The sequence below is a fragment of the Motacilla alba genome, chromosome 14 (genome assembly GCF_015832195.1).
Source record: "Motacilla alba alba isolate MOTALB_02 chromosome 14, Motacilla_alba_V1.0_pri, whole genome shotgun sequence".
Lineage (NCBI taxonomy): Eukaryota > Metazoa > Chordata > Aves > Passeriformes > Motacillidae > Motacilla > Motacilla alba.
Window position 1 is genome coordinate 11,174,290 of NC_052029.1, and position 26,225 is coordinate 11,200,514.

At 42.1% G+C, this 26,225-nt stretch overlaps 3 protein-coding genes across 15 annotated transcripts in view; 2 read left to right on the top strand and 1 right to left on the bottom strand.

Moving 5' to 3' along the window:
* The first annotated feature begins 949 nt into the window (after positions 1 to 949).
* GPER1 (G protein-coupled estrogen receptor 1) lies at positions 950 to 15,018 on the top strand. Its single transcript, XM_038151219.1, has one exon. It carries the CDS (start codon positions 982 to 984, stop codon positions 2,053 to 2,055), a length of 1,074 nt encoding a protein of 357 aa, XP_038007147.1. The 5' UTR covers positions 950 to 981; the 3' UTR covers positions 2,056 to 15,018.
* Positions 15,019 to 15,565: 547 nt separating this feature from the next.
* Positions 15,566 to 22,855, bottom strand: ZFAND2A (zinc finger AN1-type containing 2A). Of its 6 annotated transcripts, XM_038151222.1 has the most exons (8): positions 22,696 to 22,855; positions 22,098 to 22,192; positions 21,253 to 21,384; positions 20,997 to 21,148; positions 20,579 to 20,613; positions 20,394 to 20,483; positions 16,968 to 19,972; positions 15,566 to 15,692 (listed from the first exon to the last, which is right to left on the bottom strand). In XM_038151222.1, exons 1-5 carry the CDS (start codon positions 22,748 to 22,750, stop codon positions 20,583 to 20,585), a joined length of 465 nt encoding a protein of 154 aa, XP_038007150.1. In that variant the 5' UTR covers positions 22,751 to 22,855; the 3' UTR covers positions 15,566 to 15,692; positions 16,968 to 19,972; positions 20,394 to 20,483; positions 20,579 to 20,582. The 6 variants fall into 6 exon arrangements, with proteins under 6 accessions (XP_038007150.1, XP_038007149.1, XP_038007152.1 ...); XM_038151221.1 differs by lacking the exon at positions 20,579 to 20,613; XM_038151224.1 differs by lacking the exons at positions 20,394 to 20,483; positions 20,579 to 20,613.
* Positions 22,856 to 23,077: 222 nt separating this feature from the next.
* The window catches only part of UNCX (UNC homeobox), a 29,326-nt gene continuing 26,178 nt past the window's right edge, over positions 23,078 to 26,225 (top strand). Inside the window, exons 1-4 of one of the 8 annotated variants that reach the window (XR_005258674.1) lie at positions 23,078 to 23,489; positions 23,778 to 23,814; positions 25,056 to 25,546; positions 25,633 to 25,737. The gene's annotated coding sequence lies outside the window, so the exon portion shown is untranslated. Of the gene's footprint in view, positions 23,815 to 25,055; positions 25,547 to 25,632; positions 25,738 to 26,225 lie in introns of all 8 variants that reach the window. The other 7 variants (XR_005258670.1, XR_005258676.1, XR_005258675.1 and 4 more) reach the window with 7 other exon arrangements.

Genomic DNA, 26,225 nt, shown 5'->3' on the forward strand with positions numbered 1-26,225 from the left:
AATCCGATAACTGGTTATTTTCCATTACTACCCGGAAGTCAGTGAAACATAATAAATCACAACAGAAAACAAATTCAGTATAATAATGTTGGTGTAAATCAATATGCTGCTTGTATTACCTTCATTTCTAAAATTTGCCTTTCCCTCCCACTGAAAGCAGCAGGAACCAACTGCTTTTCATCTCTGTTGCCTTCTCAGCCACAGACTCTGCTATTTATTAGCCTTACACGCTGACTAAATAAATATATATGTATATACATTTAAAAATACAGTTTTCCTTTGTTAGGTTAAAGTCACTCATTTGATTTCTCTGTATTTCTTCCTTTTTTTAATACTGAACCCCTGACGGGCACACACAATTTTAACAGACCTGCCCTCATAATGTATTTTGATCTAGAACAAATTTAAATTCTTTTAAGTGAACCTTTGCATTTATGTTAGAACATGATGTTTCTCACAACCTCGGCTGGGATTTAAGTTAGCAGAAGCTAATGGCACATGGAACAGTGCTGGAATATGAGATTAATTGTTTTCCATTTGCAAATTGCAGGTCCAAGGATGTTCATTGATTATTAAGAGAAAACAAATGGAGCTAAAATTCCACTGCCTTCCAACTTGCATGAAGGAACACTGCAGCTGAAAAGCTTTTATTAAAGAGACCCAAGTACCACCATGGTAAAGAGATTCCTACATGATCTTAAGGCATACAGGAACTGCAAATTCTCTCAATTAAAATGTATATAGTATCCTGCAAAACAAATTAAGACATTCACTATTTGTAGTACTATATTTCAGTCAGTTTTAAGTCTAATTAATCTGACTTTTAAAGCATTTTAATTTCCTATACAAAAGTCTGTCTCTTTTTCAATTCCAATCAAAAATGCTTTCTAAGAATTCAGTTGAAACCAACCAAAAATCCGATTTTTTTGGTATTGCCATCAAACTGTGAGTACTAATATCTTTCCTGCAGATATTTTAGCCATGGAAACTTATTCTGCCTCAGTATCACCTGTTATATGTAACAGCACAACTTTTAACCTGAATGGATCCCATTTGTGTAATGAAAGCATATCCTCTAGATTAGCTGATAAATCAGAACACCAACAATATGTTATTGGCCTTTTCTTATCATGTCTTTACACAATATTCCTTTTTCCTATCGGTTTTGTGGGAAACATTCTGATACTGGTTGTCAACATTAGCTTTCGGGAAAAAATGACAATCCCAGACCTGTACTTCATAAACCTGGCAGTGGCTGATCTCATTCTGGTGGCTGATTCTCTCATTGAGGTGTTTAATCTTGACGAGAAATATTACGATATCACCATCATCTGTACCTTTATGTCTTTGTTCCTTCAGATCAACATGTATAGCAGCATTTTCTTTCTGACATGGATGAGTTTTGACAGATACCTAGCCCTGGCCAAAGTAATGAGGTCCAACCTCTTCCGCACTATGCAGCACGCTAGACTGAGCTGTGGGCTCATATGGATGGCATCCATTTCGGCAGCTCTAGTCCCATTTACAGCCGTGCACTTACAACACACCGGAGAGGTCTATTTCTGTTTTGCAGATGTAAAAGAAATCCAGTGGCTAGAGATAACCCTGGGGTTTATTATCCCCTTTGTGATCATCGGTCTTTGTTACTCATTAATTGTCCGAGTCCTTATAAAAGCACACAAGCACAGGAGTCTCCGGCTGCGGCGACAGAAGGCTCTGCGCATGATTTTTGTTGTTGTCCTGGTTTTCTTTATCTGCTGGCTCCCTGAAAATGTCTTCATTAGCGTCCAGCTTCTCCAGAGGAAAAGCGAGCCCGTCTCTTCAAACAGCCCATCCTTCAGGCATGATTATCCTTTAACAGGACATATTGTGAACCTAGCAGCTTTTTCTAATAGCTGCTTGAACCCCTTAATTTACAGCTTTCTGGGGGAAACCTTCAGAGACAAACTGCGACTGTACATTGAACAGAAAACAAAAATGTCAACATTGCATCGCTTCTGTCAGGCTGCCTTCACGTCTGTCATTCCTGACAGTAATGAGCAATCAGAAGTCTGATTTAGTGTCATGGTATAAAACATATGACTGTGAAGTTGTGCAAATAGTGAACAAAATGCTTGCTACTAACAGAAAAAAAGTGCATTTGTGTGTGTATATATATATATTGTATCACTCTATTGAGTATTGAAGGTTTATATTCAAAATGTTTTTATGACAAGACTTTAATGTAGAAGAATATGTTTTAGTCAGATTTATATTTAATTATGAACAGGATTATTAAAAGCTGAGCACTGAAGGAGCTTTATTTTGTGTTATACATATCTGAATGACAATATAAGAGAAAATTTTATCAACTGAGGAAGACTCTAGATGTAATCTGATTATCAGAGATGATACTTTGCTGGTGTATATAAGGTACTTCCACTGAAATAATGAAGCTGCCGTAACAGTGAGGAAAAATCGTTACAACATATTGATGTGGAGATGCAGAAAACATTGATTTTTTTTTTCACCCAAACATGTTAAGATGAATGACTTTGCTTACAAGAACTACATGGTACTATCGTCACTGTATTCTAGCATGTCTTCCATGATTAAGTTTTTGATCTTAATATAATCAAGCACAGTGATGAGTTTTTGTCTCCTAAATGTAGTCTACTGTTTACATCAGTACTTGATCAAAACCAAAATCATCTGTAACTATAGTGCTCATCTCAAAGAACTTCACAGAAGCAAGATGTAGTGCTTCATTCTGTCTTTTAAGAATTGACCCTGATGATCTCTCTCAGAACAAACATAATTGGCCTTTTTGTCAAAAATGCCAGTGCACCAGCATCGTGTACATTCACACCTGCCTTCTGATTTGAGTGCACATTGCACAAAATCTCTTCACATTCCAGAACAAAATGCTGTGATTTTTAAGGAAGTGCCACCTTCTGCAAAAGCTATTGTAGGTATTGTGTAGATATTGCTTATCAAAGTGACAGAAACCTCCAGCTTTAGGAAGGAAGACATGGAATGGAGAGTGTGATTAGTGATCATCAGATCTGAGCTTCATGCACACCCACCCCACCTCCAGAAACCCCCAGCCTTTCAAGATTGTAAGATGCATTTTAGATGCTTTGATCATTTAAAGATTAATTATACTAAGCAAGCAAATGATAGCACCACTTACTGGAAAACAATAGTGTTTCTTTTCTTCTAGCAAATAATTGGGTTGTAAATCTGATTGATGTTTATCACAGGTTACTCCTGGACTTGTTCAGAGGAAGCTATAAAGTTCTACCGATTAGTGTGCAAGATCATTAAAATATCACTTGCTGCACCTCTCAAGTGAACAAACTCATTTCACTTCTGTGCTTATAGACTGAAGCACCAGAACTCAACAGAATAAGATGTTCTGTCCTATTTTCAAATGTCATCTATTAATTAATTAGCACAATAACAGATTTTCAAAGATTTTTAAATGCAGACCTTTAAAACAATGACTAAAGCTACTAAAGCAATAAAGGAAACAGTGAAAATGATAATTCCACTCATATTTCTCATGAAATATCTTGAGTTTCTTAGTGGAAGTTTTGGCCACAAAAGACTTGACCTATAAACAGAAAGGCCACAAGACGATGATGGCTGAATTTGAAATAGATAGCTGGATATTTCTGCAGCTCCAACAGGAACAGCACTGTGGAGTCTGAGGCAGCTGCAGATTGTTCGCAAGTGATTAGCAATCACAGTCTAAAGAAAAATGTGTTTAGTTCCATCCTCTCTGCAGAGCACCAAGCAGATCTCCTCTCAAGAAAGATGCAAGCATAGCATGAGTTGCTAACAAACACTCAGTGAGTTTTCTCCCACCATTGTGCTGCATCACACACAGCCCTTTGTCCTCAGTATTTTTAGCCACAATTGCTCAGGTCCTATGCTCAGGTCCTGCCAATAGACATTACACCATTAAAGATGGCTATTTCAGACAACACCCAGCTGAAGGAAGGGGTAATTGTTTTGGCAGTGGAATTCTGAGGAGTAAGATACATCTTGAGCTTACAGATTTATTAGTTTGTGCAATCCTGATACTTGCCATGAATAAAGAAATTATTTGGGGTTACAGGAATACACTTTCCCAATTGTAGTTGTTGCTTATTTTGTTTTTTTAGGAATAAGATCCTTTTCCCTCCTCCCAATACAGGGATCACATTTTAGATCAAGTCTATGGTAGAAACCTTTCTACTACCCCTGCAGAACACAAATCAAGGAAGTCTTTGTGCAGAAGCTTATAATAATAAACAAACAGCAATAGCAAATGCCTCCTCATGCATCCTCCAAAGTAGTTTGTTTCTATGTGATCATATTCAGTAATATACAGTGAAATCTAGGAAAGACCAGATTAATATAGCATTAAGAAAACAATATTTACTCAACCTGAAACAACCTATTGCACGTTTAAAACCAAATTACAAACCTAAAATACCTGATGGGTTCCCTGCTGCTGATATTTTGGGACAGGCTTATGAACTGTGCCTGAAATTACTAAATTTAAACATACTTCTTACTTTAAATGCAAAGCACTCTCCCAGCTGAAAAAACTGCACACTTATTCCCAAAGCTTTTTTTTTTTAAACAGTAACTCTGTACAAAGTAATATTTACAGAAATGTCATACAACTTCCATGTGTTTATGCACACAACATGTTTTCTGCAAGCCATTATCTTGCAATAACTCACTGCCATGGCTTATCCATGGACCAGAAGGATCTCAGCTTGATGTGTAATTTTTTTTTAATTTCAAAGAACATAATCACTAGTAAATAAAACCTTTTCTAGAGTGTAGAGGGAAAAGGGAATAGGAGCAAGAATTGTTACAGAATTCCTTCACTTTTTATCTCTGGTCTCTCACAAATTGTTTCATTGCTGAGTTGAAGGAAAATATTCCATATGCCTTTCTAAAACACCGGACTGATGGCAACTATGAGATTTCAAAACCTGTTCATCACAGTTGCTTACAATCTTTGCAGTAATAGTCTATATAAAGTTTCCAGACATAAAAAGCCTAGTATTAGGAAAAGCTCACAGAAAAGAGGAGAGAGGGAATAATCAAAAAATCCCTGAAACCATTAACTGCTTTTGAAAATAATACTTTAGCACAAGACTGCCTTGATTGCACAGGGTATAACTGAAAATCTAGAAACAAAATAAATGCAAACAGCTCAAACTGGCACAGTCTGGACCTGATGCAACTGAAAGCTTCCCTTAGCTGTGTAAAAAGATATGAGAAAAAAAATTATGCGAGACCTCTTTAACATGTTAAAGAGATGCTGTAACTTTGCATTCTTTTGACACTTCTGGGAGATATACTAAATACCAACTGTGCAGACACAACAGCCACCTCTCAGAAATGCAAAGTCTGTCAGTCTAAAGATAAAGCTTGATTCATTTATGAAGAGCATTACAGGATGGGAGGGCATGTGACAGAGAATTGGAATCAATGAGTCAGGCAATCCCAGATTCTGTGCAAGGCTTTGACATAATATGGGCAAGATGCAACAGAAGTCACCTCTCCCTTCAAAAACTTGAAAAAAAAAATGAGCACAAAGTTTTACAAGAAAATGCCTGTAAAATTTCAGTCTAAGTATCTGTGTTTCGAACAAAATTCACTGCCTGTACAGTGCAGGCTCTAATCTTTTTTCCAGCCATCAAGTTCTGTTAGAGTATAACTGAATTTCTTCCCGTGTAAGGATTTTGCTGTATTCTTTCAGCTGTTTATTAAGACTGCAAAAGGGAAAAGGTTGTCTGGACAATTTTAAATGGTTAGGATTGTCACATAAAAAATGTGCTAAAGAGTGGTTTACCGTAAGTAAAAGCATGTCAAGTTCAACCCTGATTATCATTAATTCCATTGGAACTTGTTTCTGCATAACTAAAAACAACTGAGTGTATGAAGATATAGGTTTGAATTTTAATAGCTACTTATGAAGGTGAAGCAATGAATTAATTTGATTTTGATTGAAAACAACAAAGATAAGGGCTTGATTTGAATTTAAGGGACAGCATCTATCCTTCTCTTTTACCTAAGTCTTACCTTACCCATTCAGACCACCAGACAAACATTGAAAGTTTTCATCACAGAAGAGCATGGGGCAAATTAATTATTTGTTCTTTTTTACAGTAAACCAGGAACAACATGGGATGGGGAACAAGTAATTTTTAAAACATGCACACAGGACACCTTTCCCCTACACCCTTTAAGCTCTGCTGTCAGGGAGGCTGTGGTATATGCCCTGTGCTGTGTTTCAGAGACACTAGATATGAAAATCTGAACACCCTCCAGTCATATTTATAATTTAGGTGTCTTTTCTTCAACAGTATTGTCCAAACTATTTATTCCACAGTGACTTTTATTACAATAAACTTTTAACCCTTGGGTTTGGGCTTCCTTTTGGACTTCCATCACACAGCAGCATGACACAGGCAGGAACTAAGAATAAACAGAGGCATGTTAAGCCACCCAAGGTGCCAACACAAGAGCAATGCCCTCTCAGGACTGCAGACTGCAGGATGAGCTCTACTTTCAACTCCCTTTCTTACATGCTACTTCATTTCTTTTACAGAAGTCCACTAAATGCCACTACAAAATATAAAGATGATTGTCTCAGTCTCACACAGTCACCTGTGTGTTTAGAATGGCTTTTGAAACTGTTCGACCCCCATGATAAAAACCACTCTCAAGTTTCCAACCTGTTTTCTCACATTGTTCAAACAGTCTGCTACAGGTATATACAGATATTTCAAAGTTCTAAATTAAACTACTGAGCTGTTCATTACCAAAAAGTAAAACCCTATCTTCTCAAAATAAATATTTAATGCAGCAGAGTAAGCCTTTCCAAAGCAGCAGCTTTGCTTACAAGTCCCAGTTCACTTGACCTGCAAGCAAAATCACTGAAGAGGTTTAAGACCTTTTCAAATTGCATTCAGTGTGTTTTCTGGAAGGACTTAAAAAAAAAAAAAAACTATGGGGAGAAAAAAAGACGTAGTAGAGAAACAGGAAAATTATTAGGATATTGTTAAATTATCCTTAGAATTGGAGTTAAGGCGATTTTTACAGAAAGAGCTCAGTGGCAGAATTGCCTAACAGTGCTGGAGATAGATTTGTTTTCTGCCTCAGCAGCAGAAATATTTCCTTTCCCAGGCATTCCCTCAATAGAAACAGTAATATAATGGCAAATAAGATTTTCTTCCTTTCATTCTCTCTCCATTCAGAACTACAAAAGAGAAATAGTCTGCACCTGAGTACAGAAACCTTTTAACTCTTGTGCTCCAGAGTGCAGTGCACACAGCAAACTGGGAAGCAAACAAAGGAAACAGCTCACTTAAACAATTTATAATATTCCAAATATCCACCTGACAACTGAGCATCAAGGTGGGAAGAAGATACAGAAAGTGATGTGTGGGAGAACTGAATTTACGAACTTGCTTGGCTTCCAAAGTCAGAATAATTACTTCTGCTATTACAAGCTCATTCTCTGGTAGAGAGAGAAACATGACATGTTATTTTCTCATGCTAATTAAAGCTGCCTGCTGATGGGTGACACTGTCAGGGTGTTGTGGGACCAGAAGCCCAGCCTTGCTGGCAGAGGTGCAGCTGGAGCTGACACAGAACCCAAACATCCATTGAGCATCCTCAGCCCAAAACAAGGGGTCTGTGAGCACCCCTGGAAAACTGCTCCTGACCCTGCTGATCTGTGCCCTTCTTGGCCCCCACTGAGTGAAACTTTCTGGATCTTGGCCAGAGATTTTATTCCAAAACCTACTGGACCAGGACAGTTGGCTGCTCCTGTTCTAAGCTCAAACTAGATGATGACTTAATCTAGACAAATGTAAAGAAGACAACCATAGTTTAAGCAAAGGGTGGTAAATTTTACAATTTAAAAAACTCCTACTTCACAAGTTTATTAAAAGATGTCTCTGGAGTACAGGCTTTAAAGCCACAGAACATGGGACTTTCATAATAAAATGAGAAAAGCTTTCTATTCCAAAGGTAATTTGAAAAAATAATTAGCCTGTGAGGTGCATGAAGGCTCCTAAGCTCACAAAAAGCCCATGACCAATTTCAATGACCTCTGTATTACAGTTCAGTACAACAGTTCTGTAACCAATTAGTTATTTTACAAGTGGGTAAGGATGAATAACTCCCCTTTAGGATTCAGCCCATAGTATAAAGGTAGGATGGAATGACAGTTACTAAAAGCCTGTATTTTCCACAGATACTTTAGATTTTCTCTTCTCTTTACATAACCACTCTGCTCCTTTTTAAGCAATGCAGCTCTAAGCCCTCAGTACATTCTCTGAACAGCTTTGACGTCTTTCAAACTCCGAGATGGTAGGAAGAGCTGTCTGCCCTTATGTATATGCTATCTGCAATAGCCTGGTTTACAGATGCAAATTATTAAGATAATGCTGAGAAATTTAATAAAACACTGGTTGATGATCTTCCGTTTGATGTCCTACAGAACTCCTGTGGGATTCAATTAGAAATAGGTAAATGCATTCAAAGACAGAGTCTGGTTCCCCTGTCAAATACCTTCATGCTTGTACCCTCGATATTTCAGGCAGGTTCTAAAAGTCAAAAGATTAATTTTCTGTTCTAATTACTCGTTGGATGTAACAGACAAGCATTTTCCAAGTATTTATTAATCTGTGTGGCTTTGATCTAATACCCAAGAGCCATTTTATCTATGCTGTAATTTATTAACATACATAAATATACACTGATCTTCCATGTGGTTCACAATATTGCATCTAAACACAGAAGGCATTTTGAATGAGAAAACTTCTCATTTCTCATTCATACTACAGAAGCAGCCATCACCCCCCTTTTATCTGCACCAAAACATTGGGGTTTTTTAAATTTTTGAATCTATTTCATCAACACACAAAAAGTTATATTTTATAAAAATCATTATACCAGACTCCCACATTGTTTAAACAAGCAGCAGCATTTCATCAAGGACAGAGCTGCTTTTTAGAATAAGCATAATTTAAATACCCAAATCTGTGCCATTTTAGGTTTTCTGAACCAATTACCATTAACAAAGCAGTAGTAAGAGCAATAAAGAAGTAACAAACCTACAAGAATCAGGCCTGCATTAATACATTCTGCTATACACACTTCCAAGTTTCAAGCCCTGTCAAGAATAATTGCTTTTGAATGCCCATTTCTCTGTTCTTTATCCTGTATCAGAATGCAGCAAACATTCTGTCAAGCTTACAAGTTAATTTCTTGCCAAGTGAATGCATTTTGCAAATTCAAACATGTTAACAGGACTTCTTTTAACTAAAGTTACATGTATTTTGAGGTTTTGTGCCAAGTTTTCTATATTCAACAACTTGAGCCTTTTCCAGCAATTTCCATTGATGATGCCTCTCTCTATGAGGAGTCAGAAGTCATCAACACTAAACCAGAATAAAATTATCATTGAAAAAGGGCAGAAAACAGTGTTCTCACTGGACTGGAGCTGGCTGACACAGTCAAGCAGATCTTGTCTTTGCTCCTTCAACAACTGAACACTCAACAAATTCAACCCACAAGTGGGAATCCTGTCCTGAATTTCAATTTTGTTAAGGTTCAATTTGCAGTTAAGGCAGGAAAGCAAGGATTTATACTGGAAATCCAACAAGAGCCATCAAAGAAGGTCTCATCAGCAAGCAGAGAATGAGGGCTGAGAGGAAACAGCAAGTACGTGCTCCAAGCAGAGAAGGAAGAATTTCCCCTCTTAACAGCAAAGAAGGGACAGTTCTGTTTCACCACCAAACTCCCCATCAATTTAATACCCTGGCTTTATTAATAAAAGTAGGGAATTAACTTTGAATGGATGCAGATTAAGGCAAATACCCAGAATTAGCATGAAACTCTTGTTGGCTAATATGCAATGAAGAATGCACAATTCCTCTAAACACGAGTAAGAAATACACCACATATTGTTTATACCAAACACAGTTGGGGACGTGAGCCTTTCGCCTGGGAAAACCATCTTCAAAGTAGCAACTGTTTTCCCAGCTGTGAATACTCTTTCCTGGGAAATCTATTCGTACCATTACAAAAATAATTTTCAAAGGAATGTAAAATTATTCAGCCTAATCTATGCATATCCATATTTCAGACACGATTCTGTACCTTCTTAGACATGTCTGTTTACAGAAGGCCTACTATTCTCTATAAACACTACATGGGTGTCACAATTAAATTTACCCCCCTTTTTAAATAAATAAATGTATGGTTAACTTAATAAAATAATCTGAAGCAACTCTATCCATATTCTGATGAAGAAGTGTTAGCAGGAAACAAATGTTTCAGTCCCATAACCAGCTGCCCTCAAAGTTTGTTGTTTTGTGGTTAGTTGTTTTTTTTTAAATTTTCCTAATTTGAGAAATATTGCATAGATAAGAAAGCAGATAAACCAAGCAAGATGTCACACAGTAAGCCATATTTGCCACATGGTTTCAGAACTTTGTCATTATTTCCTGTAACCATCAGAAGGCAACCATACAGAGAGGCACTGAGAGTCAGGGGGCCAGCAAACTCGTCTCTTGGTGCAAGTAAAAAAACCCCAAACAAATAACCCAAAAATAAACATTCAACTGAAAGGTAGCCCAAAGCAAAGAGAAATAGGCCCAACATTTTAATTATACACTGACAAAACCCAGCACACGAACATCCATCCTGACATTTAACTTGGCCATTTTGAGCAACAGCTCCCACTCCCCCTTTATCTCTGGGAAACTGCTTTCTGCTGATGTGTCTTTCCATCAAGGCACAGGGGGAGATGGAGGGATGGGGGAAGATGAAAGATTATGTCATCTTCTCTTCATAACATGGACAAAACTCTATTTGCATATTAAATATACTTTAAAATTGGTCCAAAAAATCCAGTATGAGATGAGATTCTTATTTTAGGATGTTATGCTAAATAAAATTAACTTCTTGGAATTTATTTCCGTATTTTGTATATATATAAGATTTTTACATATTCCTTGAACAAAAATCAATAACCTCAGGTATAGCTAATGCTTACAACAGAAGATTAAGCAACCACAGCAAAACCAAACAAGTACAGAAAGAATGGACAGTGGAATTGCAATGAAAATAGTTTCAAAATATACTTTTAATGTATATAAAACACAGGTAATATTGCTAGCCTGGTAATCAGAAGAAATCCTGCAACATCACACTAAGTTGTTAACTTCATGGCATTTTTTTAGGATGGGAAAATATAAACCAAGTTATTTTGATGGTTACAAGATAAGCTTCCCATTAATTAGAAAAATAAATTAAGGGAACAATAAAGGATTACTGAGTTTGTTTGCAAATCATCCTCAACTCATTATTTCAAGAACAGGCTTTGGGATGAATTAGTGGGTTGTCAAACAAATAAATACACTGTCTGATGATAGCTTTACAGTATCTGCTGGATCGGTTTGCACCAATGTCTGGTTTGCATTCATTAAACATTCAAATTATTACCCCAGTTACCTGATTACAAGCAGCCTTAGAGATCATATCAAAGCAGCATTCCCAGTTATTCCACCGAGCCCATGCCCAAAATGTTTATCTCCACAGCTTAAACATAATTTCACAGGGTTTTCCACTGCTACAACCAAACAGTGATTTTAAAGAATCTTTTTTTTTGTGGTTTGCTTTGCAGCTTAAGAATTCTATATTGCTCTTTATGATAACCTCCAAAAAGCTGAACAGAAAAACCCTTTCTTTACAAGTTTTGCCTTTTTCCATTTAGTAAACAGATCTTACTGTTTGGGCACCTGCACACTTTGATGAAAGAAACATTATGAGCTACTTGTTTATTTGCCATTGTTTGTAGTATCTGTATGGAATCTCAGAAATTAAATTCCTTTCCCACTGATCCCTGCCTTTATCTGAGGAAAATGTTGATTCCTCCTCCTCCAACCACTTGCAATGCTGGAGATAAGAAGTACAAGGAAACACCCACTGGCTGTCTGAGCATTACCTAAAGTACCCCTCAGCCATGAACAAGGGGATTTGATTTGTAAAGATTGATCTTCCCTCAGCCATTGTAATTTTCCTTGAAGTAACAACATTCACCAGACTAAATTGGGAAGGAACAGGAAATTAATATTGTTTTCTATGCATTATGAATTTTGAGTCTTGCCTAATAGATGTTCTGTTCTGCAAGAATTTCCTACTGCTCTGCAGAAAGCCAGCAGCTCTGCAAACAGCACTGCAGCACCGAGAGCTGCCCGCGAATGACAGGATCCTCTGACACACTAAGGTGGCTCTGGGCAGAACTCAAGCAGCCCCGGGAAACAAAGCAGCCACATGCTGTTCATGTTGTACCTCCAGAGCTGCAGCTGGCAGGACTGCTGCTCCAGAAAGCTTTGGGCCATTGAGGCAGCTGAAAGCCTGAAGGCTGCAGAAATCCACAGTCAGAAGCAAACAGGGCTAATTGCAGAGAAACACTTCTAAGGGTTCTGTTATTTCAGGATGACACACTAAGAATGTTGCAATTTTTTTTTTCCAGAGAACTGAAACAAAACTAACTTTTCTGAAAAGATCCATCAGGCAGCTGTTACCTTAGAAGCCAACAGTCAGCTTCAAACCGCCAGCCTAGATGGCACATTTAAATCTCTTTTCTTCATACCTGTGTTACAGTTTGAAAGGAAAAACTTAAACACTCTGATAGATGTCTACCTAGATCCCATCTGGGGAATTAGCATTGTTCATTAACAGCAGATTTCCATTTCATCAACATATGTTGATGAAACATAGCAAACATGTTAGCAAACTATAAATGCCATTATAAAAAATGTAAAATTAATATCTAGTGATTTTTAAAAAATCTGTTTAATATGAGTGATTCTTTCAAGTTGGCAAATAGAACAGTAACATTAGGAGAATCAGTCAGAAAAACCTGAAAGGTTGAATTAAGTTTTTTAACTTACTTAAACTTTAAAGCTCAGCTCCACTAGGGATGTCTTATTTACAGCTGTGTGGTTCTAAGATCACTCATGAAAACATTCATATTCATATTGAATTGCTTATTGCTATTTAGTGTAAACAGAAGAAATTGAGTAGATGAAAATCAATAAAACATCAAGATTACTCTGAAAGGTCAAGCTGTTCCAAGGAAAAATGCCTTAGTCTAAGGCTGGTAAGAATTTTTGAAATGAATTTCTTGAAGGAATGATCAGTGTACACTAAATCCAGTCACTGAAAACACACCTCAACTTGCCTGCAGCTCTATAACAAAATCAATTAGACATTTGTATTTTCCACTTTTGAGATTAAATTTGCTGTACTAGAATTGAAAAAAAAGAAAAATAAATCACAGGAACGTGACTTAATGAACCAGTGAAACCTCTGTCCCACCAAAAACTCTGACTTCTTTCTACCACACATGAAAGTCCTTAGGAAAAACTGGAGCCTACCCATCCTTGCTTTCAGAATGCCAGGAAGAATTTCCTTTAATTCAGTTACTGCATTAAAAGGCAATCACACCTCATCAGAATCCAGGCATTCCTGTAGATCTAGCAGAATTCCAGCTTATTTTAAAGTAACAGAAATCAAATTAAAGGAAGTAAAGGTGCAGAATAAACCTTCTCAGCAGTTGCCTAACTTTTGTTCCAAATTTTTTACTTAGAACCATTCACAATGACTGAGCACAGCCCCCGAGCTCCTCCTGATCTTCCTGTTCCCACAGAGCAGGTTTACCTTGTCCTCTGTTACACTTTTCCATGCTGACAAGGTTTGATGTCCAAAATCACTTTAAAGCATAAATGCCAGTGTGCCTTAACCAAGCACTTCACACAGAGCTGGGAATACTTCCACTAACAGCCAAAATGCCAAGCAATTAACTTTTTTAACCACTTCTGAAGTAAAATTGTTTAAGATCTCCCTCACATTTTTCATTCTCAACAGTTATTTCAAAAATAAAATAAAAAAAAAGAAGTGGTCTATTAACTTAGACTTTCCTCTATCAACAGTTACAGTTTATAAAGCTGATGCCAAGAAGTGGCTTGTCATAGACCTTTTATGGCATTCCCTAAAACTCACTATATACATGTTCAAGCCACCCACTGGCATCAGCTTTTATGATTCCAAGAACTGTTGTGGTCAGTGGTGCTCCCTACCAGCGTTAAGGATTCTTCCTTCTATTACTCTTTGCTCTTTCTTTCACAGTCCTACAGCCTGCACAGCCCTCAAAACTCAGCTGGGTGCTCTAAGATCTGAACACTGGACATCAGATGGTCCAAAAAGGCCCCACTAGCCAGGAGCTTGAAGCCCACCTCGACAGTTGGACAGTTTTACATGAAATTACAGATTGTCACAAGCAATAAAAATTTCATTTTGACATTTCAATTTCACGCTGTTTTGTCCTGGAAAATTATTTTCACTCAATTATAGCATGGCAAATCCACAGTCTGTAACAGAAAGGAAAAGAGAAGCATTCCCTCTTATGAAGCTATATACCTATTTTTGCCTTGACAAAGATGCAGTCTTTTCTAACTTAGGAATATTTCTGCTGAGATCAAAACTGCAAAAATGTACAGACCTCTGAATAGCTTCTGCCAAGAGTTGGTTGGGTTTTTTTTATATTAAGCTTCCCAAAGTGTAAATGCAATACCTAGAGACACTATGAATGCAAAAGCTCTTCAAATATTTTATTGCCAATGAGCTGAAGGCTAATAACAAAACAAGTACTAATTTTTAGTTATATGAGCTCCATTGAGCTACACATGTCATGTGAAAGGAAGTAAGAAGCAGCTTTCACATATATTTTATATGTTAGGCCAGGAAACATAGGAGAATTAAAACTATGGCCTCTTGAGGTGATCCTCAAGAATTCCTGAGGAAAAAAAACCTGCTTTCCCTCTCTACTTCTTGAATTGCTTTACAGTTCTTTGATCCTCATTCCACAGTAATCACTAAGAACATCAGAACCTAATTGTCCTTGAATTATGCATAATTTCCACCACAAAAAAAAACAACCAAACCAAAAAAAAAAAAACAAAAAAAAACACCAAAAAACCCCAAACAAACAAAAAAAAAATCCTTCCAGGTCCAAGTTCCTACTTAAATAACATATTGAGATTGCTAATTCTATTCTCATAAAATAATTCATAAAATGTTCAGGAATATAAAGAGACTGCTGACACCTTCTGGCCACTTGACATTCTGTCCAAAAACCAGGAGAACTTCCAAGAAAACATCTCTCATGTTTTCCCAGGCACTCGGGATCACATGAAGACTGAAGCTGCACCGAGATTGCCATATGACAGCTCCTCACTTGGTTCAGCTTCCACCCACATCCATTCTCTGTTTTTCACAGAAACATCCAAAACAAACAGAGATCACCTCTCTGCCTGCTACAACTGCACCCAGATTTGCCTTAATTTATCATTTCCTTTTGGCTTTATCTCTAAATATACTGCATTCAAGTAATCACTGCAACTGAATCCAACTCATGTTCAGAACAGAATCTACAGCAACAAAAAACCCACTTTGTATTGAATTAAAGAGCCAAACCTGCAGCTTTTGCTTCTTCTTTTTCTTCAGTTTGGTTTCCAATTCCAGCTCGTCCTTTTGGGCCACATCTTCCTTCAGCTTTTTTCTTTTTTCTGCCTTCTTTTCTTTTTTTTCCACAATCATTTTTGGCATTCTAAAATGCTGTTCTGTAACAGAAACCACCAAACTGCACTTAGAACCTTCCTTAATATTAAATATCAGTCTCATATAAAGACAGTTATACAATAATTACAATGGTATGGTAATTATTTGTGTTTACCTAACTATTACGTGTACGTCTGCACTGAAATTTGATTCGTTTTGGAGAATTTTCATGTATTCCTTTAGGAATATATTGTAGTTAAGGTACTGTACTCATTTGAGTACCTTGAGTAAGGCTCAAATGCCAATCCCCTGTAGGAATCTCCACACCTTTTGTCCTCTGAGGCCCTGTTGTGTTAAATGCCTCAGTGATATTCCTGGTAGGAATCCTCCATAACTTAGGCTGTGCTTTCTGCAGGTTAGAACACACCACAGTGAACTATCTGATCATCTGCCTACCTCAGATAACACCCCATCATCTCAAAATACCTTCACATGACTGTTAATAATCTCATTAATGTGCATATGGGTGCACTCACAAGCAAAATGTAAGGCTATTTGATTACTGAACAGTTTTGAACCACCAGTTCTGGTTAAACTGCAAGCTCCTCTGTTTTTATATAGGTTAACAGGGTAAAGCTATGCTTGAAGAATTGTCTCACTAGCTTTATCTTTAATTTTAGACTGAAATGCGGGTGAACATGAACAGGAGCTGCAGACAACACGGCAACTGGTTCCAAAAGCAGGTCTAGTTGTAACTCTACTGTTTCTTTGCTGATTTAAGTGGCTTTCCCCAGCTGCCCCAACAGGGTCGCTTTCAGCGTCAGTTTCAGCGTCAGTTTCACTCACAGGCAAATACCGGCTCACTCACAAACAGTTACCTTGAAACACACGCTGAAATATAAAACAACCCCCAAGCCCACGTCGGGAGGTTCCCAATAGAAGAGAAGCTGCCAAAGGAGGGGTTGGGCCCCTCCGGAATAGCAGAAGCAGGCCTGGCACGTGTGAGGCACAGCCGGCCCACAGCCAGCCCTGCTCAGGAGCCCGGCTCCGCTCCCCAGCCGGGATTCGCTTCCCAACACACACCCCGGGTTTACATCCCAATGCAAACCCCCCCTCACATCGCAACACAAACCTCCCCCCCTCACATCCCAACACAAACCCCCCCTTCACATCACACACAACCCCGGGCACACCGCAGCCACCGCCGCGCATGTGGCCAGGCCGGGCCGAGCCTCCCCGCCCTTCCCGCGGCTCCGTGCGGGCAGGGGAACCCCCGGAGGAGCCGCCGCCACCCCGGGGGGAGCCGGGGCTGCGCCCCCCGCCCGTCCCGCACGCACCTCCCGCAGCCGCCGCCCCGGCACATTCAACTGAGCCGCACGCTTGGCGCCGCCGCCCGCCCCCTGCCTCTTATTGGCTACGCGGGGAGAATGGCGGCATCTGGTTGGCTCTCGAACTGTCAGTCATCCCGATGGCCAATAGGAAGCAGCGCTCGGAGTTAAAGCGCCCATCAGGAACACGTGTGCCGCGGAACGCTCCGCCGGCTTCTGGCGGTGCGGGTGACGTCATCTTCCCGCGCCGAGCTCCGCCTGTGGCCCCGCCCTTTGGCCCGGGAGATTGCTGGAATCGGGACCGGGCCGGGATCCGCCCGCATCCTGGCCGGGATCCAGCCCGCATCCTACCTGGGACCCATCTGCACCCTGCCGGCACCCCCCGGAGCCTGGCACGGATCGTCCCGTGTCGTGACAGGGATCCCCGCATCTTGACAGGGATCCTCGGGGCCTGGCCGGGGTCCGCCCTGGGACCCCCCAGGGCCTGGCAGGGGTCCCCAGTCCTGACAGGAATCCTCCCGAATCCTGGCAGGGGCCCCCGGGGCCTGGCAGCCCCCAGCCCACCCTGCACACCGCCGGTGGGAGCCAGCCCGGCGCTCCCGGGTGCTGCCGGTGACAGCGGGCTGGCCTGGGGCCGCTGCGGACACACTGAGGTGCGGCTCTCTGGAGAGCAGCTCCGATCCCCTTGAGCCCGTAGATCCTAAAGGCTCCAGATCCTGAAAGATCCTGAAGTGTGAGACAGCAGTACGCGTGTCCCGATGGGGCCTCGTGGAATGCGTGGGAAGAGGCCAAGGGTGTGGTTTGCCTGGTGGAGAAAACACCTCCGAGGACAATTTCCAGGAAGCAAATTGGTTTCCATGTTTTCATTTTCTATAAATACCCCATGCACAAACTTTTCCGTCCCCTTGGTAACTTCAGGGCCAGAATCTTTACCACATACACACACGTAGGTGACATTATTTTTCAGACAGGGCTGTTGTTTCCCTTTGCTTGGAGCATCCCTGAGATGCTGGATGTGGGAGCAGATGCTGCTGGCAAACACATCCCTGTACCATTGCAGGCAGTGGTGGGAAGGGACAACCTCTGCTTTCCTCCTCCCCACCGAGGTGCCCTCCTGCCCCAGCCATCCCTGCTGGGCTGGGAGAGCCTCTCTGCCCTGGGCCGTGTCCTCACACCACGGTCAGAACCTGGAATTCCCTTCCCACAGCACCGCTGGGGTCCGTGGCATTGTTTGGGAATGGGTGTCCAATTAGAAATGATACTCAAAAAATATAAACTGTATGTAAAATACAGCAATGTGCTAGGGCTGAGTTAGGGTGTTGGCACATGGGATAATCAGAGGGTGGTGGTACCTAAAACTAAAGCTGTAATTTAAACTTTTGCTCCAATATTTTCTATGTTTAGACTTCCTAAAATAGATTGTGTTACTGCATATCCTGTTGTGACATCCTGTGGTTGAACACAGTATTACAGATACCATCAAATCACAATCTTGGCTGCGGGATTGCAAAAAAATTAGATTATGTGGAGTGCTCAGTGTTAACTCATATCTATTTTACATGTTCAGTTTGGCCAGCTAGCTGTGATCTTCCCCAAAAACTTCCCCAGGATTAGAAATCACACTGGGGCAATATAAATATGGAACAGCAGATACTTGTTCTGTGCTGGACAGAAATGACATCTGTCCTTTCTTAGCAAAGGCCTGTGACTCAAGGTGGTGATTGTATAGTGCTGTCCCTGTGAAGGAGCCTAAATCCGCATTTCCTCCTCAGGCAGCATTCCCACTCCAAGGATTAAACTGCTCAAAAAGAGACACAACAATCTTTGCACACCTGCTCACCCCCAAGGATGGACAAACCACACGCACTCCCTGCTCTCACGCTCCCATCTCTTACAGGCTCAGCAAGGATGGTTTTTCCCAGGTGAGGAGCTCAGACTGCTCTGCACGCTGCTTCTCCTCCCAGCACTGCAGAGCACTGAGGGGCTGCAATTTCCCTCCAGGTAGTCCTAAGCCAACACTGCAGCCCAGAAGCCCCAGCATGCAGAGGAATGGCTCCAGTGACACATGAAATTGAGGCCTTGACCCCCTGACACCATCAGGAAGCCCTGGCATTTTTCTCACAATTAGCTGGATGAGAGGGCTACTCAGATCCCATCTGGGGAATTAGCATTGTTCATTAACAGCACATTGCCATTTCATCAACCTATAATATTTCAGGCCTCAAGCGAAGCAGCTGGATACTCATGCAGTTTTAAAGAGCCAGGAGAGCTGATCGGGATAATAGATGGAGCATTATCTGCCATGACTTCACTTGTTTAAGCTTTTCAGGAAGACAGCAGGAGCAGCCTCCCTAAACAAAGCTGTATTTCGGCCTTATTACACAAGATACAGTTAATGCTACTCTCTCTGGCTTCCATTTATCCCTGAAACCACAAATTATATTCCTGCAAATCTAGATTTCTGCCTAAGGGACAATAAATGATGAAGAATTGTACTGCACGTGCCTGTGTGAGCACCAGCCTTCAGACAGGACCTGAAAAAGCACCTGTAAAAAAGATGGGTTTGCCTTATAAATAAAGGTCTTCCCCTGACATTCAGAAACCAAGAGGAAATTTCGTGTTGATGTTGTTGGTCATGCAGAGCCAGAACACTTCCAAAAGGATTGAGACATATGACAGTAGCTTGTATTTCACATTTTCATTTGGGAGATTCCTAGTTCAGGCTTGGCATGACCTAAGCAAATCTACCTGTATTTCATTCATTCAAACCAAGTGTAATCCTCTACCTACCACCATCATCTCACTTCCTACATCAAATATTTTTCCTAATATTAAAGTTCTTATTTAAAATAGAGGAACAAATAACATTGGCTTGGAAAGGGTAACAGTTTATTGAATGCATACAAAATTAAGACACAAAAATAAGTTAATTGCCTAGAAAATTAAAGAGAGATAAAATATCAACTTCATTTTAAAGGTTTGATCCAGATGTGAAGAGCCTCTACTATCTGCACCTGTAAGACATAAGAATGCACTGTAAGGGTTGCACAACTGGAGCTTTCAGAGCTACAAGATGCCAGGGAAGGGCTTGGGCCATTTATTTAATTCAGGTGCTTGCTGTGCTTTCCTCTCTCTGATGACACACCATTTCCCCAGAACTTGGCCAAACCTCTCACTGAGCAGGTGGGAGACCAGCCTGCAGATACAATTTGATTGCAGATACATTTTGATGTCCTAATGCCGGTGTCTATGAGGCCACTTCAGTCACTCCATTATACAGGAGCAGGGATTTAGCTGTGCTCTCAGAGCCAACGCTGCACTCCCAACAGCATTTACAGGCCAGCCACCAGCTCGACAGCAGTTAGAGGAGTGACAGTGGCACTGCCACACCGTGTGGACACCAGCCTGGTTTTAGTTTGTCTTTTTCCCTGATACCTGTTGTGCTGACGATTCCCATTAGATGGCACTCCAACTGCTCCCGGGGACTTGAAGGTGGGATGAGATGCTCTCATCAGAGCTGCATATCTACAAACAAACACAACTAGGCTCAGCACCTATGCACTCTGTATTTTCACTCCTCCATCCAGTTTAATCATCTGCATCTGTCACACAAATCTCACAGTCCTACTGCACAGAACAGCCAAGGTACGTCTGCCTGCAAAAGACAGATTTTTTTATTAACATTAATTTCAAACTTGGCTTCTCAGGGTATTGATTATTCTTGGTTACTTCAAGGTGCTGGACAGACCTTTAGGATTCTAATACGTGGACCTAGACCCCAAAGGGTGCTTGAGTTGGCCAGTGCCTATTCTGAATTAGGAGAGACTGACACAAGTAAGCTTGAAAATCCAGGAAAGCATTTGACAAGCTTTCTCTCTTGGCTCAGAAATTCAGCCTGAGACGCAAGAGGAGATCATGGCTGTTTTATTGACATGACCAGTAGTTTCCAGAATTCCCTGTCTGTCCAATCTCCCCACCAAGCCTTGATACCAGCCCTGAGACCTCATCTTGAGCTGAAGTATCCCAAGTCCAGCTCACCCTGCCTTGGAGATGGGCTGGCTGCTCCCTCTGCAGTCGTGATCGAGAGGATGCCGATGCTTTATGCAGAAGCTGCCACCACACTGTTCACAAACCACCTTCATCATCTCTTTCTTTTTGCAGCCTGGCTTTGTGCATTTGTTTGTGAAGATCTGAGTAAGAGAGGACAGGAAGTTGGCACTGTTTGCTTTCTGTGAGCCATGACCAAGCTGAAGGGGCAGGAAGGCAGCTTAGACTGCAGCAGCAGTTGTCTTACCTTCTGCTTTTGCTGTGCTGGGTTGTATTTGCAGTCCTTATCTATGTGGGCTCCAACCACAATATCTGGGATTTGTCCCTTCTGCACTGGGATAGGTGTGTTACAGAGGGGACACACGGGCACCTGCACATTCTAAAAACACACAGCACAGGTCAGCATCACAGAATTGAATAATTGTTTAGATTGAAATAGACCTTTAAGATAATCAAGTCCAACCATTACAAGTCCAACACTATTTTTATGTCCTTCCCCTTCTCTTACCCATAGATAATAGAAATATATTCCTAAATGTTTCCTGTTCCCATTTGCTAATGCTTTTAAAGATACACTTCACAACAGTAACTGCAAATCCCCATCAAAAGCCACACAGAAATGCTTTGCCAAACCGATTTGTAGCAAAGTATTTGGTAAGTTGACTTTAAATATCCTTTTGGCTTTTCTGGAATTACAGCCTTTGAAAACTTCAAGGCTCAAGTACAGGCTAGAGATCAAAGTTCAGACCCACTTGTTCTATTTATTTCTTCTGTAGTTTTATGTTTGTTGTTCTTCAACTTACAGGACTTGGACCCCAGAAAATTTTAAACCACAATGCATTATTTGAAATATAAAGCACTCCTCTCTGGGAAGACATACTCTAAGTAAAAAAAAAAACTAGAATCTAACAGCTCTGACTCTGAAATGACATGTCTCTATATATTAGAAATCCAGATGTATCATTATCTTGCACCTTGAGGTTCTCCCATCCACTTTTATTGAAACCACAGGTGAAGTTTCAGAGCGGCCCTTAAATAAATGACTTAGCAAATCTGCAGGGTGAATCATGACTCACGTCATACAGAACTCACTTTCTTGTAGGCAGAGCTGCACTTGTGGTCATCGTAACGGATGTGATCTTTACAGAAGACTTCCCCACACGCGTCACATTTCAGAGGAAGGAAATCTGGGAGAAGAATAAAAAAGAAAACATTTCTATGGAACAAAGCTCGCAACTCTAAGGGTACTCACAAAAGCCTACAAATAAATTCTAAAGCAGTTTTTGTCGAGCCACAATCTAATTATCTCTATAGAGATTAGATCATTCTTCACAAATATTAAAACAAAAAGAGCAAGAGTTGTTAAGTTTTCCTTTTTTTTATCTGCAGCGTAAGACAAACACAAGCCATGAGCACCTCAGGAGCTCCTCGAATGCACAAACCTTAGTGAGCAACTAGTCAAGAGCTAAGAGCCGAATTACCACCTCAAAGCCCCCTTTCAGAAATTATGTTATTCTTGAAAAGCCGTTCCTTAACAATTTAACACGCACAGGATGAACAGCTATCACTCTTTCCCTAGCCCTGCTGAGGGGGGACCACAGCAGCAGCACTGCTGCCTGCCACTACCCCAGCAGCCCGGGGGACAGCAAGCACCGGCCCCCGGTACCCTCCGTGGCGGGTCCGCCCTTACCCAGCTGTTTGCAGGTGCGCTCGGAGCAGTGCTCGCCCAGCCACGGCAGCTCCATGGCTCCCGGGGACCGTGCCTGGCGGCGGGACGGTGACACAGAGCCGGGCTGGGCCGGGCGCGGCTTTATGGGCACGGAGTGCTGAGTCAGCGCCGCCGCTGCTGAGTCACGCTCCGCCGCGCCCCGCCCCGCGACGTCACCGCCGCCGCAGCCAATGGCGTGCCTCGCCGCGCCCGCCGCGCGCCGCGCGTGCGCGGGCAGCGGCCAATGGGAGGCCGGGGGGCGGCTGAGTCACGGTGGGGGGCGGGGCCTGGGAATGGGAGTGGGAATAAAAGGGGTGGGAATGGGGATGGGAAAATTGAATAGGAATAAAGAGTAAGAATAAGAATAAGAATAAGAATAAGAATAAGAATAAGAATAAGAATAAGAATAAGAATAAGAATGGAGATAGGCTCTGGGGTGAGAAAGGACTTGGGGCAGCAGCACAAGGGCAAGGAGATGAGTTCAGGGTGGAGGTGGCAGGGGTCGGTAATGGAGACTGGAAACTGCCCCGGCTGGTCTCTGTTTTAAATGCTTGTCTCGTTTGACAAGGCACCTTGGGATCACGGTGTATTTTAGAAACACGGATCTTTGGAGGTGTGTGACAATGCTGGCTTCATACAGAGCAGAGGAGGACTGGTGATTTCATCGCATTTGCTACAGGGTTGAGAAATGACCGAGTGTTGTTCTGCCCCTGCCCTCTCCGGAAACACCTGACTGTGCTGTGGTGCATGACTCAGACGCAGAGTGGAGCCATGAGGTCAGAGGGGAGCTCTGGGATTGCGTGTGCTGCTGGCTGCCTGCACGGGCCACTTTGTGCTGTTGAACTCCAGGAGTGGCATGTGCCACTGCTCCACCTTCCACGTCACCCACCAGCGTGGCACTCATGTGACTCCTGCTGTGGGTGCCAGCACTCCCCAACAGCACAGTCCTGCTGGATTAAATGATACTATGTCATCAGCCAGACACTCTGCCCACTCTTCAATTAATTTTCTCTCCCAAACCCATAAAATTACCAAATCTCCTCACATAAACCCTTACTCCACAGAACAGCTGAGCTGACAGAGCATTGGATTCTGCCACAGGTTTGTGAAGGGTAAACTCTGATTTTACTTCCCCCACTGTGGTGTTTGCTGCCTGGGGTCTTGTGGGACAGCTGTGCCACATCCATGGGAACACCCAAAACCCACCCTGGGACACCCTGGGCAGGGGACAGCCAGAGTATGGCACTCTCCCCCATTTCTTTTGTTCTTCTGACTTGGTTGGTTCTGGCAGTTTGGGACAGGTAGATTTTAAAATGGAAGAGGAAACAGCAGAAAATCTCCAAATGCAAATAGTAAGAGAAAGTCAAGTTATCCAAGGTACTTCAAGAGCTTGGCTCTATTATGCTTCCTTGTACAACTCAAAATCTTGGGTGGTGTAAAAAACCCCACATGCCCTGCTGAGCTTGAAGGCTGATTTTTTTTTTTCCATACAAAGCACCTACCAGTGCTTGAGAGGAGTGGGATCCCCATGATCTCCCCAGGAAAGCTTGCCAAAAAACAGTGGGGTGAGCTAAGCAGAGAGGAAGAGGTTCCCTGGCTGGCTGAGAGTGCCTGCAGGCTGGAGAGCTGCTGCCAAAGGGATCATGTTTTATGGCGAAGGGAGGAGTTTGCTTGTGGATAACAACAGAAATGGCTCTGCACAGATTAGATGCTCTTAACGAAGACTGTAAATCCCAAGTCTGGAAACCCACATAGCACAGGCAGGCATCTTAATAGAAATGAGGATTAGAAATTAGCTGAGGTCTTTAGTGATATTTTTAGAAGGTTGCTCCTGACAGGTTAGGCTGCTGAGAACCAGAGGAAAGTGCCGAACCCTGTATTACTTGGGAAAGGATCACACAGTGCAGTGCGTGATTAGAGGCTGGCTAGCTTAGTGACAAAGGGGATAGGTGGGTTAGGGCTGATTCGGGAGGAATTAGCAAGGAAAATTGCTTGAGAAGCAGAATTTGATTAGGGGCAGCCAACATGGATTTGTGAGAGGAAAGCTATGTGTAACTAACTTGCTGGAGTCTGGGGGAGACACCGTTCCCTGGCAGCCTGTGGAGTGTTGGTTTTATATAACTGATCAGCAGAGGGAAGGCGTGGCCCCTTTGCCACCAGAATGGTGACACTGGGTGGGATGGATGGCGATCTCCTCCCTCCCTTGCATCTGCATGGACTCTCTGCCTCCTCTTTCCCTATCCATCCCTTCTACTTCCTTTCTAGGTTTTATGGGAGGAGGCCTATTGCTTTTCCCCATGTCCCACACTCTTCTCTTTGTCGTTCCCTTTCTCTCCCTGCAGTCCGTGGGATTGCCTCTTGTCGGGTATTAAACATCCCCATCCACCCCACCACACCAGCCTGGTGTGCCTTAGGACCTGCCTTGCATCCTAAAGGGGGGATGAAACCCCTCAGAAGAGGACGTTCATGGCACAGCAGGGGAACAACTGTCCAGCATCACTGCCAGCTACAGGCACAGCGTGGAGGGGGAGCCAGGGATGTGCTTCCATCCTGTCTCTCAGGGAGGGTCTGTCCCCTTTCCAGCACCCTGCGTTGTGACAGCACAGCACAGAGATGCCCATGGCAGGACAGCCAGTTCCATCCACCTCTTCTCTGCCTTGTGTGCCCCAAACTCCTCCAGGAGACACAGATGAGTTCCCTGTCCCTGGTGTCCCCAAGGCCGCCTCGTTGCCTGCAGTCCTCCTGCACCAGCGTCCTGCTTGTTGCTCCAGCTGCAGAGCCCTGCTGTGGCATTAACATTTGGGTGACTCCAGCTCTCATTTGCCTTTTCCAGGTCTCTGAACTCCAATCCCAATGTCCTGCTTTTCAGCTCATAATTTTGTACCAGGCTCTTAAAACTGGATTTTATTTTTATTGCAGTGACCCTGTGATGCTGCCTGATCCCTCTGTGGAGGAGGCATGACATCTCCATTACACAGCTCAGATAAGTGTCTTAAAAGAGACCACACACAAAGGAACCTAATGGTACCTATTTTTATTAGGTTTATTACAGGAGGGGAAGGAAAGCAGTCCCATCTCCCCACAGGATACTCTGTTAACAGCAGCAGACAGAGAGGAGAGATCTGTGGAGGTGGATCAGTTTTCCAAGAATATTAGCTACTGCTGCTCTAAAATTAGAGTCTAGGGAGAGCAGACAGGTTGACATAATTGAAAGGGCTGTCTTATGGGATGACATAGTTAAACAAGTCCATGATCAGCTTTAGAGTGACAGCTCAGCGACTTCTCCTAATCCTCAGAGGAGCACTGAGTTGTGAGGCTGTGATTTAACTAGTCCTGGATCTTATCTTGTGATGATGTCAATATTATTAGAACCTGCTCCTAAAGAGATGCCTCCAAAATCGCTGCGCATGAACCGACTGGCATTGCAGCCACAGCTCTGCTGCACTTCACCCTGCAGAGCCCGTGCTTGGTACAAACACTCCTCTGCTGCCCTTCTTACGTACCTGATTCTG

Excerpts from the sequence above, each read along its gene's own strand:
- ZFAND2A (XM_038151220.1), bottom strand. The coding sequence starts at position 22,750 with ATGGAGCTGCCGTGGCTGGGCGAGCACTGCTCCGAGCGCACCTGCAAA. Across the intron at positions 22,193-22,695 it reads GCGCACCTGCAAACAGCTGG|ATTTCCTTCCTCTGAAATGT; the intron begins GTAAGGGCGGAC and ends TTCTTCTCCCAG. Across the intron at positions 20,484-20,996 it reads CAGCCCATCTCCAAGGCAGG|ATATGCAGCTCTGATGAGAG; the intron begins GTGAGCTGGACT and ends GTTTGTTTGTAG.
- GPER1 (XM_038151219.1), top strand. The coding sequence starts at position 982 with ATGGAAACTTATTCTGCCTCAGTATCACCTGTTATATGTAACAGCACA.